This window comes from Silurus aristotelis, assembly GCF_946808225.1.
Source record: "Silurus aristotelis genome assembly, chromosome: 11".
NCBI lineage: Eukaryota > Metazoa > Chordata > Actinopteri > Siluriformes > Siluridae > Silurus > Silurus aristotelis.
In genome coordinates, this window is record NC_139584.1 from 19,703,033 (window position 1) to 19,725,033 (window position 22,001).

The following is a 22,001-nucleotide window of genomic DNA, read 5'->3' on the forward strand; positions in this document are numbered from 1 at the left end:
CATATCAAGGCGTGGCCTAGCCAGTCTCCAGACCTAAACCCAATAGAGAAACTTTGGAGGGAGCTCAAACTCCGTGTTTCCCAGCGACAGGCCAGAAACCTGACTGATCTAGAGAAGATCTGTGTGGAGGAGTGGGCCAAAATCCCTCCTGCAGTGTGTGCAAACCTGGTGAAAAACTACAGGAAACGTTTGAACTCTGTAATTGCAAACAAAGGCTATTGTACCAAATATTAACATTGACTTTCTCAGGTGTTCAAATACTTATTTGCAGCTGTATCATACAAATAAATAGTTAAAAAATCATACATTGTGATTTCTGGATTTTTTTTTTAGATTATGTCTCTCACAGTGGACATGCACCTACGATGACAATTTCAGACCCCTCCATGATTTTTAAGTGGGAGAACTTGCAAAATAGCAGGGTGTTCAAATACTTATTTTCCTCACTGTATGTGTATGTGACAAATAAAATAAAATTTGATTTGAGTATGCATTTACAAACATATTTGTGAAAAGATTGGTCACTGTGAAGAGCTAAACGAATTTAAGAGAAATCTTAATGCTTCAGCATACCAAGCATACCATTTTGGACAATGAGATGCTTCCACCTTTGTGGGACCAGTTTGGGGAAGGTCCTTTTCTGTTCTGGCATGACTATTCCCAGTGCAAAATCATGGTCCATAAAGACAAGGTTGGATGTGTTTTGTATGAAAAACAAAGCCTGCATAGAGCCCTGACTTCAACATAATCTAACACATTCGGAATGACCTGAAATAGCGATTGCGAGTTAGACCTTTTCTATTTGTGACTTCACAAATGCTTTACTGGATAAATGGGTAAGACTTTCCCACATTATCACTTTAAATGTTTTGGAAAGGCTTCTTTATGTTAATGTTTTTAGAATGCAATGCCATTACCCTGTTGGTGTAGTGGGCAGGTGTCCCAGCACTTCTGTACACTACTTTTAAAAAAAAGAAATTCTTTATCCATGTTGCTTATGAAGTAATCATCAAAAAGAAAATGTGTTTAGCTAATTATTGTTTTAGGTTTGCGAAATCTTAGGCTGTGATAATTGAAATAATGTGTAATTGTCAGAGATGATGAGTGTACGTGGGCAGGGACAGGGTCAGATTATACGGTCAGTGTGTGACTGGAAGGGCTCAAATGCAGAACGAAACAGGAGTGTGGAGAAAGCAGTCTTTAATGGAGTGAGTCAGCAGAGTAAACAAAGTACAAAATGTGGGCAAGAGCAAAAACAAACAAACAAAAAAACAGTCCTTAATCTGAGAGCAGGCTTCCAGAGCAATGCAGGGAGAGAACCAAAATAATAATAAAAAAAAACTGTCCAAACTCCAGGCACAGCAAATGAGCAATAGAAGACTAAGCAAAAAAAAAACACAAACCAAAAACAGTCCAGAGTATTTGTATTAAATACACAGGACTACAATCTTGACCCTTTGGTAGCTCTTTCGTGTTGTGCATGATAGTCGAGGGGTTTGAATGGAAGAGGTTGATTCTGTGATGGGTGTCTTTTATACACATAATGAGTTGATATTAGGAGTTCTTTCTTAAAGGTACAGGACTAATTTGGGTATGTAGGAGTCAGAATTCTTGCTGGTTTGTAGGGGATCAAATACTTATTTCACATGATCAAATACAAATTCATTTATATATAATATTATTTACTTTTGAAAAATGTTTTATATACTTTCTCTCTCTGTTAAAATAAACCTACCATAAAAATTCTAGACTGTTAATTTCTTTGTAAGGGGTAAATTTACAAAATCAGCAGGGAATTGTTTCCCCCACTGTATATCAGTCTGTTTGTAATGAAGCTATATCATTTTAGTTTTACTTTTTGAATTGAAATACTAAAATAAAAATTAACTTTTCAATGATATTTTAATTTATTGAGATGTACCTGCATATTTTCACTTTCTAAGATTTTAGATGAATCATTGTACTGGCTATGTATAGGGTCTGTTGTGATGACCATGTGTATTTCATTAGCGTTAAAGCTCATCAGCATTGACCCTTTGTTTCTGTGTGATGAGGCAGTGTATATCATGCCCAATGTGTATTATGCTGACAATCCAATTCCCACTTGAGATATGTGTCCACCCTTGCTGTAAGCAAAAAAAAAAAAAAACACCATCTGTCAACAACATCACTGTCTATTGCCCTACCCTCCAATTACAACAGTTAATTACTGTAATTAAATAAGGAAACCCCTTACCATTTTACATCCTCTTCTTTTTACAAAAAAAATCATTTTCAGTTTCTTGTAGAAAAAGTCTTGCCTTTTTTTTTTAAACTACATATCCTTTACTTTTGATGTTTTGTACTGTTGCTATCATTGAATGTTTTTGTATTTACTGAATTATGATATATACATTTATGAGGTATAACTATAAAATAAACTATTTAAAAATAATGTTACATGTGCAAATGAAAATTTTGTGTATGTGCTTGCTGCATCATTTCAAGCACTGGTGTGTTTGTGCCCACTGTGGTACTCAGTTATGCTTTGATTCCTAGTGGTTTCCTGATGGTGGTACAGAATGTCATGCTTGTTATCAATGAAGAGTTATCTGAAAAGTATTTGCATTGGATTAGCAGTGTATGTGAGTGCACATGGAGGGGAGTAAAATTCAGAATATCTGAAAGACAGCCCCTATATCTTTGTCAGATTAAGTACCAGCAAGTGGGTTTGCCTTCTTCCTTTAATTGGGGCTCTGTAGGTGCCCAGCCTCAAGATGCACAAGACAAGGCAGTGTTAATATGCAATTTGGAGCAGCATTCTTCTCTAGAGGTAAAGACAGGCTTTAGTGTCTCTCTCTCTCTCTCTCTCTCTCTCTCTCTCTCTCTCTCTCTCTCCCCCCCCCCCCCCTTACTTGCTTTATGCTTGAGGCAGTGAAAATATTTGCCATGGTTCCACTATAGTCAAATCTAAATGATGAACTGTCAAGTCTGGTGCAGAGGATGCTATTGCAGAAAGTAATTTGCTTGGCACTGAATCACAGTAAGCTGTATGTTTTAGAAGTTCCTTTTGTTGTTTATCAACCCACCCTCACATCCATGCACACCAACATGCAGCCTCTAACATATCCAACTCATAATTTTATAAATGTGGTGTAAGTATGCTGTGAGAAATGAAAATAAAAGGTAAAGTTTTGTGTTCTGGAATTAAATGAGTACATACAGTACTTAGTTCACCACTCACTTCAATGACTGAAGCAGCTAGTATGGATTAGTTGACTTTCTGTATTTTTAAACAGATCTGCAATACAATATTTTCATGAGGTTGTGCATGCACTACCTTGGCTGCAAAAAAGAAGGACAGCAACTTAATAACAAATCGGCCTACAAAATAGTTATATGAAATTCCAGTCAAAAGTTTAGACACACCTTCCTATTCAGGGTTTTTTCTTTGTTTTTATTTTTTTCAAACATTGTATATTAATACTGTAGACATTTAAATTATGACAGGACAAATATGAATATATGTAGTCAACAAAAACTGCAGATATAATAAGGCAGAATATGTTTTATATTTTTGATAATTCAAAGTAGCCACCTATTGCTTGGATGGCAGCTTTGCACACTTTTGCAATTCTCCCAGTCAGCCTCCTGAGGTAGTCACCACGAATGGATTTCCAACAATCTTGTAGGAGTTCCCAGAAGTGTTCAGTAATTGTTGCCTGCTATTCTTCACTCTCCGGTCCATGTCATCTCGATTGGTTTAGATTGCATGATTGTGGAGGCCAGATCATCTGATGCAGCACACCATCCCTCTCCTTTTTGGACAGCTCTTACCTAACCTAGAGGTGTGCTTGGGGTCATTGTCCTAAAAAAAAAAGATGGTCCCACTTAATGCAAACCAGTTTGGATGGCATGTCTGCGAAATGCTGTGGTAGATATGCTGGTTAAGTGTGCCCTCACCAACAGTTTCACCAGCAAAGCACCCCCACACCCCCACACCGCTACCTCCATGCTTTCCAGTGGAAATTATACCTTCCTGAGATGCTGTAAATCAGCAGTTTCTGAGGCTGGTAATTTTGATACATTTATCCTCTGCAACAGAGGTAGTTCTTGGTCTTACTTTCCTGGGATGGTCCTCATGAGAGCTTGTTTCAATCATAGCGTTGGATGGTTTTGGTGACTGCACCTTGTTACATATATTTGTATTATGATTAATAGAAATTATTTAACGGCATATAAAGGTGTGAAGTAAAAACTATAGAGTGCATTGTTTACTGTAGTGTAATTAACTTGTTCACAATGATGAAAAATAGACTGACTTTGGAATCATTTAATAAAACCTTATTATAAATGATACAATTGTACATCTTTTATTAGAACATGTTTAATAAAAAACATTAATTATTATTTATTTTTAACAAAAAAGTATAAAAACAATTGAAAACAAGGCATTATTTGTTAATAATGCCTTGTTTTCTATTGTGTGACAGCAGCAGTTATGGGGATTCTTTAATACAAAAAATATATAGTATATGGACAAAAGTTTGTGGTTTGATCATAAGATTGTGTGTGCTTTTTGAACATCCCATTGTATTATAATTGTCCTTTTGGCGCTGTGCTGGTGACAGCCAATTATAGCAGCTCCTGTCTTGAGAGAACCACAGGAAAAGACCCGGCCGCTTCATGTACATGCGCGATCAGTGAAATGTGCACCACATGGTCTGACCAAAATCTGGTTCTACTGTCACCCACATGCTGGCCTGTTGTTCTAAGGCAGTCTGTGACAAAGAAGACAGTAAGATGATGGTCATCAGAGGCAAAGGAAGCTCTGCAGATGTGCTTTAAGATTACAGACTGGGAAATGTTACGTGAACCATCTGGGGAGAACACTCAACAGCATGACTGATTACATTAAGAACATGACTGACTGCATAACTGACTTTATCAACTACAAGCACAGATAGTTTCAGTAAAACGGGTGTGTTATTTTACTAATAACAAACCCTAGATCACCAAGGACCTAAAGGAACTTCTGAACAAAGGTTGCAGGCTTTCAGAAAGAAGGATAAAGAAAAGTTATGAAGAAAGGGCTTGAGGTGAGACTGAGGGAGAACAAATAAACCTACAGAAGGAAGCTGGAGGGTGGCCTTTAGCAAAACAGTGCTAAGGAGTTGTACGCATGAAATGGTTCACGGGCCTCAGATGAAAAAACAGCCTGTGAAGGCCGGCAGTCTGGGAATAGACACATTTTGGTGTTTGAAGCAGTTCTCCCATGCTTACCTCACAACAGTTAACCCACCTCATCACAGACTTCTTCTCTTGAAGACCCAAGGGAATCATAACATCCACACCCTACAAATTTCTCACTCCTGGCCAGGTAAAGAAAGAGTTGTAGAAACTGAAGCTAGGGCCCAACTAAATCAGTTCAAGAGTACAGAAAACCTATGCTAAGCAGCTGCATGGAATCCTCCAGCACCTTTTCAACTTGAGCTTTCAACAAGGGAAAGTACCAAAACAAAATTGCTTTGTTCCTGTACTAAAAAATACAACTTCAGTGCTGCTCTGTCTTAGACCTCAGGCAAGTGATTGTATGGATCTCTTGCAGTTTGCCTACCAGCCACAGACAGGCATGGATGATGCAGTCATATATCTACTGCAGAAGGCTTTCTCCCATCTGGACTACAACACCACCACAGTGAGAATAACTTACTTTAAATTCTCAGCTTACTTTGAATTCTCAATTCAAGTCAAGTCACATTTTTTTCTATAGCGCTTTTCACAACAGACATTGTCTCAAAGCAGCTTTACAGAAATCAACAGTCAATGTGAATGGTGTGCATTTATCCCTGATGAGCAAGCCTGTGGCAAGGAAAAACTCCCCTAGATGTAATGAGGAAGAAACCTTGAGGGGAACCAGACTCAAAAGGGGGACCCATCCTCATTTGGGTGACATCAAGAGTTTGATCGTAAATCTTTCAACAATACAGAACACTGGAGAGTGAGAACTAACATGAGTACTGGAGTATAAGATTATAAGTAATGTTTTTTCTACAGTCTTATACAGTCTTTATGGTTATAAAACTAGGAGCTACTGAGCTCAACATTTGTGATCATCACAGATCCAGCACCAGCTTCTCCATGCCACAGCCTTTAAACACTCCAGGAGGTCCAATGTCAAAACTCCACACATGTAGTGGGATCCAATTGGCACTGGTACGTCTCTAGATGGTTTGGGATGTTTGTGAGTTCGGCATCTACTTCTTCAAAGGTCCATAATCTTCAAGAGGTGGGACGTGACTGGAGCTGGCCAAACCTCAGCAGTGGAGAGAAATTAGCATAGCTGCTGTTCTGCTCTTCATATGTTCTGGAGCACAAGGTTATGATATGAGACGTGTTATGTGTAGGCTTTGCTAAAAAGATATGTTTTTAATCTGCACTTAAACTGGGAGGGTGTGTCTGAGCCCCGAACACTGTCAGGAAAACTATTCCAGAGTTTAGGAGCTAAATGTGAGAATGATCTACCGCCTTTAGTGGACTTTGCTATTCTAGGAACTACTAGAAGCCCAGAGTTTTGAGATCTCAGGGAGCGTGACGGATTGTAGCATGTTAAAAGACTGGAGAGATACATGGGAGCCAAACCATTTAGTGCTTTATAAGTAAGAAGTAGTAGTTTGTAGTCGATTCGAAACTTAACAGGAAGCCAATGTAGGGATAATAAGATTGGGGTTATATGATCATATTTTTTTGACCTTGTAAGAACTCTTGCTGCCGCATTCTGAACTAACTGAAGCTTGTTTATTAATGATGCAGGATATCCACCTAGTAATGCATTACAATAGTCTATTCTGGAGGTCATGAACGCATGGATAGCATGTTTCTTAGCTTAAAAATATTTCTAAGGTGAAAGAAGGCTGTTTTTGTAACTTGGTTGATATGATTATTAAAAGAAAAGTTGCTGTCTAAAATAACTCCCAGGTCTTTTACCGTTGAACTAGTAGCTACAGAACATCCGTCTAAATGCAGGTTGAGATGCTGGAGCTCCTGTATACTGATTTTTGGGCCGATGAGCAGAATCTCCATCTTATCAGAATTTAATAGTAGAAAGTTATAAGTCATCCAATCTCTTATTTCCTTAACACACTCAGTTATGCGAGCTAATTGAGCTGTATCGCCTGGTTTTGATGAGATATATAGCTGGGTATCATCAGCATAACAATGGAAGCTAATTCCATGCCTTCTAATAATATTTCCTAAGGGAAGCATGTATATTGTAAAAAGCAGGGGTCCTAGAACTGAACCTTGTGGCACGCCATAATTTACTAGCATTAGCCTGGATAGCTCTCCATTTAAGTCTACGAAATGGTAACGATTGGACAGGTAGGATTTAAACCAGCTTAATACCTGTCCCTGAATGCCAGTGTAATTCTGTAAGCGATCTAGGAGGAGATCATGGTCTATAGTGTCAATTCCCTTGCTTAGAAACACCATCCAATCTCTCCTGCAGGACAGGAGGTCAGGAGATGCATGTACATCTTCTGGGTCACTGACTACCTTACGGACTGACCCCAGGTTGTATGGCTGTTCATGACTGACTGAGTACCTACTGAGCAACAGGGAATGGTGATGTTCCTTATCCATTTCACCTCTACAATGCAGACTTTCAGTACAGGTCAGACATTTCCAACCTTCAGAAATTTTCTGATGAATCCGAGGTGGTCAGGTACATCAAGGATGGACAGGAGAAGGGATCTGATAAACAATTTTTTTGGATTGCTGCAAGACAAATGTGACCAAGACCAAGGAGATGGTAATGAACAAGCTTAGGACTTTGAGCTGTTTTTCCAAGTTTATCCAAATACTTTTGAGTCTCTGAAAATGAAGGGACTGTGTAAAAACACCTTAAATTAAATCTGGAAGACTACATCAAGTCAAGAAGCTTTTAGTGTCATTTCAACCATATATAGCTGATGCAGTACACAGTGATATAAAACAACGTTCCTCCAGAACCCAGGTGCTACATAAAACAACATAAAACAACAATCACAGAAACAGAAAAACACAGGGCCAAGAACTAGTAGAAAGATCCTTGCCACATAAAGTGCATGTGTGCAACTGGTGCAAACAGTGCAAAACACAACATAAGACAGTGCAAGACAACACAGGACAGTGAAGGACAATACACAAAACACAAAATAGCTCTGCCAGTAAACCTGTCGTAACAAAATAAGGTGCACAGTAGCAGAAAAATGTAAACAGAAAAATGTAAACAAAATTGTGCAATTCAACAATAGCAGCAATCAAAACAAAGTGAACAGTGGCAAAAATATGTGGACAGAATATTGTGCAGAAGAACAAATCCCGGAAGATGTACAAAAAAACGGCATGTAAACATTGTGTGGTAATGATTTGTGTGAGTGGTACTGAATGATGGGTATGCGAAGTGTATGAAGTGTATTGAGTCCGGTTTGTGCAGATCAGTCACACAGTTGTGTGTGAGTGGGGTGTGTGTGTGTGTGTGTGTGTGTGTGTGTGTGAGAGAGAGAGTTCAGTTCAGTTGTTTGTTGAGGAGCCTGATGGCTTGAGGAAAGAAACTGTTACACAGTCTGGATGTGGCGGCCCAAATGCTTCGGAACCGCTTTCCTGATGGTAGGAGAGTGAAAAGTGTGTGTGAGGGGTGTGTGGGGTCATCCACAATGCTGTTTGCTTTGCGGATGCAGTGTGTAATGTAAATGTCCATGATAAAGGGGAGAGAGACTCCGAGGATCTTTTCAACCATCCTCACTATCCTCTGTAGGGTCTTGCGATCCGAGACGGTGCAGTTCCCAAACCAGGCAGTGATGCAGCTGCTCAGGATGCTCTCAATGGTCCCTCTGTAGAACATGGTCCGTATGGGGAGAGGGAGATGAGCTTTTCTCAGCCTTCTCAGGAAGTAGAAATGCTGCTGGGCTTTTTTGGTGATGGAGCTGGTGTGGAGTGACCAGGTAAGGTTATCCGCCAGATGAACACCAAGGAATTTGGTGCTCTTGACGATCTCCACTGAGGATCCATCAATGATCAGTGGAGAATGGTTACTCTGTGTTCTCCTGGAGTCAACAACCATCTCTTTAGTTTTGTCGACGTTCAGAGTCAGGTTGTTGGCTCCACACCAGGCTGTTAACCGTTGCACCTCCTCTCTGTATGCTGACTCGTTGTTCTTGCTGATTAGACCCACCACGGTTGTGTCATCGGCGAACTTGATGATATGATTCGAGCGGTGCGTTGCTACACAGTCGTGAGTCAGCAGAGTGAACAGCAGTGGACTGAGCACACAGCCCTGAGGGGCTCCAGTGCTCAGTTTGGTGGTGCTGGAGATGCTGTTTCCGATCCGGACTGACTGAGGTCTTCCAGTCAGGAAGTCCAGGATCCAGTTACAGAGCGAGGTGTTCAGGCCCAGTAGGCTCAACTTCTCAATCAGGTGCTGATGGACAATCATGTTAAATGCTGAGCTGAAGTCTATGAACAGCATCCTTGAGGCAGGAGACAGAAAACTTCTTCAGCACAGGAATGATGGTCGTTGTCTTGAGGCACGTAGGAACAGTGGAGCTGCTCAGGGAGATGTTGAAGATATCGGTGAAGACATCCGCTAGCTGTTGTGCACATTCCCTGAGCACTCTGCTAGGAACGTTGTCTGGTCCAGCAGACTTCTGTGGGTTAACTCTGCATAGAGTTTTCCTCACTTCAGCTGTGGTTAGACATGCGTCAGGTGTCTCTGCTGTCCTGGAAGTGGTTGTGGATTCTCTTGGCGTGTGTGCACTTTGCCTCTCTGATGGCACGGGACAGTTTGTCCCTTGCTGTTTTCAAGGCCACCTTGTCCCCTGCTCTGAAGGCGGAGTCTCTTGTTTTTAGCAGCGCACGCACGCACCACGACTTCTGGTTGGAGCGTGTAGTGAAGGTCTTGTAGATGATCACGTCATCAATGCACTTGCCGATGTAGCTGGTCACTGTTGACGTGTACACCTCCAAGTTGATGAAATCGCCATTGGTTGCAGCTTCCCTGAACATTCCCTGTCCCAGTCAGTGCATTCAAAACAGTCCTGGAGAGCAGACATGGATCCTGCTGGCCTGGTTCTCACTTGCTTCCGAGCTGGTCTTGAACACCTGCTGAGTGGTCTGTATGCTGGGATCAGCATAACATAGATGTGGTCTGAGTACCCGAGGTGGGGGAGGGGCTTCGCCCGGTATGCGCCCCGGATATTTGTGTAAACAATATCCAGCGTGTTTTCTCCTCTGGTTGTACATCTTAATCAGAGAGTGACTAAACTGACATCACATATAGATTTCAAATCTGTTTTAGAAAAATAAGAAAAAAAGAAAATAGCACCTTTATATACACAATGACAAAAACATCTATGATGCCATTCAAACAACAAAAAAAAGATCTTAGATTACCTATTCTCCCTATGGCATTTGCCACTCAATTGACGTACAGAGCGACCAGTCTAAGTTTTCTTCTAACACACAGGTCACCACACATGTGCAGTCAAATGCATGTGAGCTACTGCTAAACTGCACTGAGCTAAGTGACTCCACTTATTTATGTGAGTCATCTTTTTTCCCAAATGAAGATATTTAAGTACAAATATTGTTCCACCATAACTGATGATCAAGAAGTCTACTCTTGAGGCTACCTACCAGCAGTTACTGTCTGGACTATGCTACTCCATTTAGTGCCAACCTAACCTTTTAATGTAAGTAGGCATTGGGGATCATAATGGTACAGAAGTTCACTTAGATACTGTGGCGCAAAACCGTTAAGTGCTTTATATGTCAGTAGTTCCCTTTATTCTAACATTTTCTAGTCTAGCAAGGAAATTTATGATCAATGGTGTCTCAAGCTGCACTTGAGCAAAACAAGTAAGGAGACACAACCCTGATCATAGGCCAATAAAAGGTAATTTACCACTTTAACATGTGCTTTGTCTATGCTATAATGAGGCCTGGCTAATACATTTCAAAATGTTATTCCTAAGTAGGTATGATCATAACTGCTGTGCTACAACCTTTTCTATAATCTTGGAGATAAAAGGGAGGTTTGATATTGGCCTATAGTTGGACAGCTGACAAGGGTCAAGGTTGGGTTTCTTAAATCTTTCTCTGAAATAGGAGTAAAACGTTGTAACTGATTGTCTGTTTTAATTATAGTGCTAGCTACATGGTTATTTATAAAATAGTTACCTTGGTAGCAGGCACTGTCTGACTTGAAGCATGCCTAAGCCCCTCTGACCTACTGGGTGAAGATGTCACGATGTATACTGCGACACCAAATAAAAGGAATTTATAAACGGTCTGTAAATCTGACCTGCTCTTATGCTGTGACTGTGCTTCCCGGCCTCTATAAAGTTGGGAGTGATTTGTGATGCTATGCTTTTGCTCCTTATTTGGCAGAAGGGCTAGATTTGCAAGAGGCTAGATAAGGGATGGTCTAACTTTGCATGTTTTAGATGGAAGGGATGGCTTGGCCCTCCATGACAATGCCCTCAACAGTCAGAGATGGTTTATGAGAAACTGTTTAAGAGAAAGGACTGTCTCTTAATACTGTAATGCTTCTGCAAGCTCAACCTGCAAACTACAAAATCTCAGTTTGCATGCTGCTTCAGCAAATGCTGAACCGGAATGATAGGAGGTAGCACTTCACTTCCTTTACCTGAGAAGAAAACCAGGCAGGAGCTCAGAATTCTCATTATGATGTTCTTCCAGTACAAACAGTCAGAAATGCCCTAGAATGCTAACTGCATGAGCCACACTCTGACAAATATCACAAACACTCACCAGTAATAAAGTGGACACAGCAATTTTGCACACTGTCTGAAGCCAATTTCTTTGTTTCAGTTTTACAACTCGTGTTCCTAAAGGTTTCTAATTCAGACATTTTATGACTCAGATAGCCTTATATGGTCCTGGTAATGTAGCAGTCACAGGCCATTTTCTTGTCATCAGCCAATGATTTCACGTGGCTGTAATTGTATTTCAGACAGTCGTCACACCCAAGGTGTTCCCCATAGCTACTGATGCAGAATCTCATTCCCTGCTCAGGGAACTGGTGCACCAGTAACAGATTCAAGGGTGCCCAAGCTACATTGATGCACTTTGGGGCAAGCTGTTTAGTTAAGTCATACAAAGGGCCTATTGTAGCACATACTGCTGGAAAAAAACAAAAAAACAATGCTGGCTATGATACAAAAGCATCAGAAACATACAGTACAGTTGCAGTTGCAGACCAAAGTGCACATGCTTGCCCCTAGCTACTGCTGAATAAGTCTACAACAGGTATGTAAACTGTAAAACTAAATAATAGAGCAGTGGAAGTTGGTGGCCTGGTTTAAGCAATCATATTTTTTCTTACATAATGTGGACAGTCAGGTGTGTGTATCCCTTACCTAGGGCAGTTTGATGCAATTCGGGTTCTTGCATTTATATGGACATTACATTGTCATATACTACATACCAAACATATTGCAGACCAAGTACTCACCTTCATGACAATGGTAATCCCTAATGACAGTGCCATCTCTGAGTATAATAATGTGCCCTGCTACAATGCAAAATTTGTTCAGAAATGGTTTTAACATGACAAAAGTGACATCAAAATTCCAATAGACAAACAAGTAAAACATTTTAAAGTAGACACTTGCACACACTGCTCTGTGTTGGTGTCTGTCTATCTACTGGCTCTTGTAGTGTCTCTTTGTATTCTCTCTGCCACTGCCTGCAACAGAGCCAATGCAATCAGCCAATTATGTTACAGCAGCTAAATGCATAAACATTTATTTATCATTTACATGAAAAATACAAATTAAGAAAGTGTGATCTCTCCTGGTATGGATGTTTGTACCATATGGGTTGCTTTGAGTATTTGCAATAATAGAATGCAGATCTCTTAGAAACTTCACACACACAACACCCTCTATAGTTTACACAGAATGGGGTGCAAAAAAAAGAAGCCCACTAAAACAGTTAAAAGACTTGACAATACATCTTTCTCCAGAAGCAAACGCACTACTTCAATGTCAAGGTTGGTTTCTTCATTGGTGATAGAATTGTCCATGCATTTAATGTTTAATTTTCACCCATAGCATTGCATGATTTTGCTAACACAAGAAATATCTTGCTGCAATGGGAGCTTGTAGACTTTTGTAAAGGTATGATTATCTTCTCTGGTGATTATGTTTGGTGAGGTGCATTAACAGATTTGTAAATGTTTTATTTATATATATATATATATATATATATATATATATATATATATATATATATATATATATATATATATATATATATATATATATATACACACAGTGAGGAAAATAAGTATTTGAACACCCTGCTATTTTGCAAGTTCTCCCACTTAGAAATCATGGAGGGGTCTGAAATTGTCATCATAGGTGCATGTCCACTGTGAGAGACATAATCTAAAAAAAAAAAAATCCAGAAATCACAATGTATGATTTTTTTTTAACAATTTATTTGTATGATACAGCTGCAAATAAGTATTTAAACACCTGAGAAAGTCAATGTTAATATTTGGTACAGTAGCCTTTGTTTGCAATTACAGAGGTCAAACGTTTCCTGTAGTTTTTCACCAGGTTTGCAAACACTGCAGGAGGGATTTTGGCCCACTCCTCCACACAGATCTTCTCTAGATCAGTCAGGTTTCTGGCCTGTCGCTGAGAAACACGGAGTTTGAGCTCCATCCAAAGATTCTCTATTGGGTTTAGGTCTGGAGACTGGCTAGGCCATGCCAGAACCTTGATATGCTTCTTACAGAGCCACCCCTTGGTTATCCTGGCTGTGTGCTTCGGGTCATTGTCATGTTGGAAGACCCAGCCTCGACCCATCTTCAATGCTTTAACTGAGGGAAGGAGGTTGTTCCCCAAAATCTCACAATACATGGCCCCGGTCATCCTCTCCTTAATACAGTGCAGTCGCCCTGTCCCATGTGCAGACAAACACCCCAAAAGCATGATGCTACCACCCCCATGCTTCACAGTAGGGATGGTGTTCTTGGGATGGTACTCATCATTCTTCTTCCTCCAAACACGTTTAGTGGAATTATGACCCAAAAGTTCTATTTTGGTCTCATCTGACCACATGACTTTCTCCCATGACTCCTCTGGATCATCCAAATGGTCATTGGCAAACTTAAGACGTGCCTGGACATGTGCTGGTTTAAGCAGGGGAACCTTCCGTGCCATGCATGATTTCAAACCATGACGTCTTAGTGTATTACCAACAGTAACCTTGGAAACGGTGGTCCCAGCTCTTTTCAGGTCATTGACCAGCTCCTCCCATGTAGTTCTGGGCTTATTTCTCACCTTCCTTAGGATCATTGAGACCCCACGAGTTGAGATCTTGCATGGAGCCCCAGTCCGAGGGAGATTGACAGTCATGTTTAGCTTTTTCCATTTTCTAATGATTGCTCCAACAGTGGACCTTTTTTCACCAAACTGCTTGGCAATTTCCCCGTAGCCCTTTCCAGCCTTGTGGAGGTGTACAATTTTGTCTCTAGTGTCTTTGGACAGCTCTTTGGTCTTGGCCATGTTAGTAGTTGGATTCCTACTAATTGTATGGGGTGGACAGGTGTCTTTATGCAGCTAACGACCTCACACAGGTGAATCTAATTTAGGATAATAAATGTAGTGGAGGTGGACATTTTAAAGGCAGACTAACAGGTCTTTGAGGGTCAGAATTCTAGCTGATAGACAGGTGTTCAAATACAGCAAATGGTGAATGGTAAATGTGGAATGGAATATTCAGATATTGCATATGACTCTTATGGTCAGGTGTCCACAAACGTTTGTCCACAAAGTATACATTATAACACCTAGTCTTTTACACCCATAATTTTTGAGAGACAGATGCCTGGTCAAGAAACAAACTAGGTAATTTGACTGTATGAAGATTTACTTTGACCAAACAAATATATAAATGCAAAATGTTTTGTTTTTTGTTTTTCACAAAAAATATTTTATAAGCATAAATAAGTTTTACACACTCTTGGGATCTGGGAAGGTAGTTTCATTCGGCTTCAGAAATACTTTGGCTATAAAACTTTACCAAAATCTTTTTTTTGCTAGTTGGATATTTATTTCTGATTCTGAGGATCAGAGGTTTTACCAAGATGCAGTGACTGGGCAGGCCTTTCCATTATAACACTTTAACAAAGTTTTTGCTAAAAAATCATTTTATTTTATTTATCAAGAGATTACTTACATCTTCCCTGGTTAATTATTATCATGCATGATTGTTCATTACACAGACAAGAAGAAAATAGAGAAAGAATAGGAGTCCGGCAATAATGAGGAGGACTGTGATCAATCTCAAAGGCGGGCTCAGAGAGCTACACTGTATTATAACACACTTTGTAACCACAAAACATAACACCACTTGTGCACCACTCAAGCACATACATACATTCAATTCAATTAATTTTTATTTGTATAGCACTTTTAACAATGAACATTGTCTCAAAGCAGCTTTACACAGATAATGTGGTGATAAAAAATAAATATGTTCTTTGTAAGTGTAAGTTTGTCCCGGATGAGCAAGCCAGTGGCGGCTGTGGAAAGGAAAAACTCCCCAAGGAAGAAACCTTGAGAGGAACCAGACTCAAGAGGGAACCCATCCTCATCTGGGTTGCACCGAACGTCCATTTATTGCAGATGTACAATGTTGCGGGGTACAGTGATAGTGATCAGAAGCAAACTGTAGTCCTGAGTCACTGAGACTGTGTGTGAGTCCCGAACACTGATTGGAAGGCTGTTCCATAACTGTGGGGCTTTATAAAAGAGAGAAAGATCTGCCCCCTTCCATAGTCTTCATTATTTGAGGTACCAACAAAAAGCCTGCACCTTTTGATCTAAGTAGGGGTGGATGATCATATTGGTACAAAGGTTCATTCAGATACTGCGGCACGAGACCGTTAGGTGCTTTAAACGTCAGTAGTAGTATTTTATAATTAATCCGAGATTTAATTGGGAGCCAGTGTAGACTGATTAAAACAGGGGTGATGTGGTCATATTTTCTAGATCTAGTGAGGACACTTACTTAAACACCCAGACAGTAAAGCGTTACAATAGTCTAAACAAAAGCATGAACTAGTTTTTCTGCATCCTGTAACATCATATTTCTAATTTTAGCAATATTTCCAAGGTGAAAGAAGGTGATCCTGGTAATATTATTCAGGTGAGCCTCAAACAAAAGACTAGGGTCAATAATCACACCAAGTTTTTTGACCGCTGTACACACTGAGATAGAAACACCATCCAGAGATGCTACATAATCGGTAAGTTTGCTTCTAGCTGCTTGTGGTCCTAGTAAAAGTACTTCAGTCTTATCTGAGTTGAGCAGAAAAAAGTTACATACATACACACACACGCACACACATGCACACACATGCACACAAACATTCTTTTAGTTTAGCAGCGTCTTGTTGAGTCAACGTGCCATTTTGCTGTGTGTCAATTGTTGTGTGCTGCTGTCATGCTGGGTGTTGAGTAAACACATACTGTAGTTTCTGCTTTGTGGTATGTAAATACAAAAAAACAGCTTTGTGAAATAGAGGTAAAACAAATACATACCTAGAGGCTCTTTAAGCCCTTCTTTAGCACTGCAAGCCTCTTGGTGTGTGTTCTATGAGATTTCTATAGCCCAGAGATGACTTTATCTTTACAGTTACAGTATATAATCCAGTATTTTTACAGTAGTATTAGATTTCTGCAACACTCTTATATCACATTGCTCTCCAAAATGCTTAACCTCTTACACTATGTCAGTTGTAAAAAATCATCACCCTTTTGGTGAGACACTCTTTGCACTTATTAGTATATTATAACAGGTCTCAGGAATGCATTTAAGCTTAAAACAGTGTTTTTTCAGTCCAAGCATTCACACATCTGTGTTCATTCTTTTTTTGACTCACTTTACTCATCTTATGACTGTCTGTTATTAGAGCACAATATGCACAACATTAATTTTGAAAGCATAAATATGCAAAGGGGCCCCACATTTGACAAACAATATATATAAAAAAGCATATATTTTTAAAAGGTGTAGAAAATATCCCAACCAAGTTGGCTATGATTCTCTAAATCCAGCAGATGCACTAGATTATTAGCCCAGTTGTGTCTCTCCAGGTCTGAGTATTCGAGGAGCACAAGAGGAGGACCCTCCTGATCCTCAGCTCATGCGTCTGGACAATATGCTGCTGGCAGAGGGGGTGGCTGGCCCGGAGAAAGGTAGTGGATCAGCTGCTGTGGCAGCAGCTGCAACAGCATCGGGAAGCCCTCCTGATAATTCCATTGAACACTCAGACTACCGAGCCAAACTCTCACAGATCAGACAAATCTACCACACGGAACTGGAGAAATACGAACAGGTCAGATTCAATCCAACAGATCACGCTAGACACAAACAGCTAATATTTTGTTTTGTATTGTGAAGCTAGCAAAGATAAATACAGATCCATCTGAAATACCAGGAAACATGAAATTTAGAATTAAATATAAGACATGTTTTGGTTATACATTATATATTGAGCTCTGAGTCTGAGGTTTTTTTCTCTTTTGCCTAGTATTTAATGAATATGCTTCACTGTATGAATAAAAGTTTATAAAATTGTGACCATCTATATTTTAACACATACAGTCTACTCCAGGAATATTCAAATGAAAATGCCAAAATTATATATTTTTTCTATGCATTGTAGACATTTGATTTTTATATAAAAAGATAAATATAAGCTGATAGATCAGTATTTTTAGCTTTTATCCTTATGTATATAACTTTTGTCTTGTCCCACCAGTTACTGACAGGTATTTGTTGTTGCACAGGTGTGTTGTTAGTTTGATACAGTTAGTTTAAACAATTAAACGCACTGAATATCTTGTCTTGGACTGAGCTCTGGGGTCACTGTGAAGACTGCCTTTGTTGTTAAAAATTAAAATGAAGTAAACATAGCTGCCTATGGGACCATATTGATTTTGAGAAAATATCAAAGCCATAGCTCACACACAGAAAATAACAAATACAATTTGGAATATACTTAAAATAAAGGAACTGCTGGTGTACAAAAAACAGCCATTAAAACAAAACAAAAAACTTTAAAAAAGCAGTTGATGACAGGAACATTATAAGAGATGACCCCAATATGTAAACCACTCATCAGCAGCAGACAAAATTACAGAGATGAACCAGAAATTTCTGTAATCAAGATTAATCTCTAACAAATTGATGGAAAGGACAAAGTATGCAGAAAGAAATGTTCCTCTCAAGAACATACAAGATTATTAGTCAAGCATGTTGGAGGTAGTGACTTGGTTTGGGCTTGCATGGATGCATCTGGAAACTTTCTCAATAGCTGGAAAAGCATGGAAAAAGAAGAAAGCAATAGTTTGTTCAATGCTGGTTGGTTGGCTGTCATAATGTAAATTCATGTTAGTTGACAAATGTAAGCAGGCAAGCAGGATGCCCTCTGCTACTGCTTAGCTTATGTGTCAAAGAGCAAGGAACTTCTATTTTTAATATCTCCTAATCTCATAGTATGCAGAGGCTGTGACAATGTTGATATAAAGTGCTGCCTCTTCTATTGGAACTTTATTTTACAATATACAAAAAAGAATTAAAAAACATATTTTATACAAGTAAAAAGGCAAAACATGAACAAAAACTTTCCATGCACTGGGAATAGATATTTCTTAAGTTTGTTCCCTTTGTCTTCATTCAATGAAGTTTAAATGTTAAAGACTAAGCAATTCAAAATATACCTACAGAATATACAATACTTTACCAAAATTTTGTTTTCACATAACCATCAAACTCATCCAATGAGTGGGCCTTCCCAAACTGTTATATAGAAATGTTTATATGCTGCAGCATTACAGTACATTATTCTTTTGCTGGAAATAAGGCATGGCCAAAGCATTTTTGCATTGAAAATCCCTGTTTTCAACCACAATGAACACTCACCGTCTGCTGCTATAGTGTGTAATACTTTATAGAGTGTGAACTCTAATAAAAAGCTGTTTTAATTCTGTCAAACTCATACAAAGTCAGTGTTACTGATTTATTATTTCATTTATTTTGCATTATTTATTAATCCACAATTGTCCCAATGTTCTCTGAAATTTTTTTTTAATACCTCCTGAGCAAATAATCTTCAGCATTTTAATTTATAGATTACTTAATTTACTAGTTTGTTCAAGTATTTAACTGTTCCACAAACAGCAGTGTTTCTTTTTTTTAAGAACTGATGCTTTAAACTCAGATTGTAGTTAAGTTGAATGCATTCAATATCGTATATATGAAAATGGTTTTCAGTCACAGCCCTATGCAGAGCTGTGTAGAGCTCTTCACATACCCCTCTGTCCTGTGTAGAGGACAGAGGGGTATGGAGACTGATGATCCGCTGTGGCGACCCCTAATGGGAGAAGCCGAAAGAAGAAGAAGAAGTCACAGCTCTGTGAAGAATTATTATTGCATGTGTATTAAGTATTAAACCATTAATCAAATGCATAAAAATCTATAGCATTATACACATTTATGTTATTACTGCTTCAATAATATCAAAACTCAAAGCTTAACATGCTATATGGCCAAAGTTTTGTGGACACCTCTCCGTAACACACAATTGGTATTTTGAAGCTGCTTAAAAAAACAAAGAAACATAATCAAAAAGACATAAAATTGCAATCAAAATTCTTTGACCTTTACCCCAGGCATGTAACGAATTCACAACCCATGTGATGAACCTGTTGCGGGAGCAGTCACGTACAAGGCCTATCTCACCCAAAGAGATTGAGCGAATGGTCAGCATCATTCATCGCAAGTTCAGTTCCATCCAGATGCAGCTCAAACAAAGCACCTGTGAAGCTGTCATGATCCTGAGGTCTCGCTTCCTTGATGCCAGGTCTGTTTTTGAATGAAGCAATTTAAATTAGAGCTGCAGAGTACATCTGACTTATGTTTGTCACTGTCCCCCCCTCACAAAACTGTTTGTTAATAAAATTATATAAATAGCAAAAAGACCCAGCATTTTACAGGATTAAGCATTGTCAATCTATGCATCAAAACACTATAGATTTCAGCAGTGAAAACTTGGTGCAAGTGTAAGGGAGGGAGGGAGAGAGGGAGAGAGAGAGAGAGAGAGAGAGAGAGAGAGAATTTATTGCAGTTAAGTGTGAAAGGAATTCACACTTGAAAGAAGTAAAAAAAGAAGAAAAGAACAAAATTATTTCAGGCCACAGCAACTGCTTATGTGAAAGGACAAGCCAGTGTCATATTAGCAGTCAGAGAAGGCATTATTCAGGAAAGGGAATAAATGAGACAAAACGAAGCATAATCCATTGTCAATCTAATCGATTACCTAATTAGCAATGGAGCAGTACACAGCTGTAGTCAGTCTGTGATGGTATATGTTTCTTTTTTTTATTGTGGCATATGCACATCTATTTTAATATAACCAAAGAAAGTAAAAGAACAGGTATGCAACAGAGAGATAGAGTTAGAGTATCTGTCAACATGAAACACTGAGAATTATGAAACACTGAGAACAAGAGCCCATTGTTTCTGTGTCCGTGTATCTGTGTGTGTGTGTTTACACGCCATCCACTTATGTTAGGGTGACCAGATACAAACAGATCAAATATAAAGTTACAAATTCTTAAGATTATGTTTTAATACTGAGAAGCTTTGATGTTTACTTATATAATAAGACATGTATAACTTGGTCCATTTATAAATAAATTAATTAATTAACACTGTGTGTGTGTGTGTGTGTGTGTGTGTGTGTGTGTGTGTGTGTGTGTGTGTGTGTGTGTGTGTATGTATGTATACATACACACACACACACACACACACACACACACACACACACACACACACACACACACACATGTGTGTATGTATGTATATATACACATGGTGCAACATGTACACATATACACACATATACACATGTGTGTATGTATGTATATATACACATGTGTGTATGTATGTATATATACATACACACACACACACACACACACACACACACACACACACACACACACACACACACACACACACACACGTGTATGTTTTTTTAATGAAGGTTTTTATTATTGAGTGAAAACAAAATCCAAAACTACATGGCCCCTAAACCTAATAACTGGATGGGCCACAGCAGCAACAACTGCAATTAAGCATTTGTGATAACTTGCGATGAGTCTGTTACAGCGCTGTGGAGGAATTTTGGTCCACTCATCTATGCAGAATTATTGTAATTCAGCCACATTGGAGGGTTTTTGAGCATGAACCGCCTTTTTAAGGTCAAGCCACAGCTTTTCAATAGGATTCAGGTCAGGACTTTGACTAGGCCACTCCAAAGTCTTCATTTTGTTTTTCTTCAGCCATTCAGAGGTGGACTTGCTGGTGTGTTTTGGATCATTGTCCTGCTGCAGAACCCAAGTTCACTTGAGCTTGAAGTCACGAACAGATGGCCAGACATTCTCCTTTAGGATTTTTTGGTAAACAGCAGAATTCATGGTTCCATTTATCACAACAATTCTTCCAGGTCTTGAAGCAGCAAAACAACCCCAGACCATCACACTACGACCACCATATTTTACTGTTGGTAGGATGTTCTTTTTCTGAAATGCAGTACTTTTACACTAGACGTAATGGGACACACACCTTCCAAAATGTTCAACTTTTGTCTTGTCAGTCCACAGAGTATTTTCCCAAAAGTCTTGGGGATCATCAAGATGTTTTCTGGCAAAACTGAGATGATCCTTTATGTTCTATTTTTGCCCAGTCTCTTTCTTATGGATTTTGTTTTCCCTCAATAATAAAATCCTTCATTTAAAAACTGCATGTTGTGTTCACTTATTTATCTTTTACAAATATCTAAATTAGTTTCATGATCTGAAACAATACTGTGTGACAAACATGCAAAAAATTAAGAAACCAGGAACTGGTGGAAACACTTTTTCACACCACTGTGT

At 39.1% G+C, this 22,001-nt stretch overlaps 1 protein-coding gene across 9 annotated transcripts in view; it reads left to right on the forward strand.

The window, feature by feature from the left end:
• Window positions 1-22,001, forward strand: part of pbx3b (pre-B-cell leukemia homeobox 3b) — a 116,395-nt gene that overhangs the window by 70,868 nt on the left and 23,526 nt on the right. For all 9 annotated transcript variants that reach the window (XR_014535701.1, XR_014535702.1, XR_014535703.1 and 6 more), the window contains exons 4-5: window positions 17,154-17,395; window positions 19,734-19,924. Coding sequence is in view for 4 of the 9 variants with exons in the window: in XM_083554525.1 (XP_083410651.1) it covers window positions 17,154-17,395; window positions 19,734-19,924 (433 nt within the window). In the remaining 5 variants the exon portion in view is untranslated. The remainder of the gene's footprint in view (window positions 1-17,153; window positions 17,396-19,733; window positions 19,925-22,001) is intronic.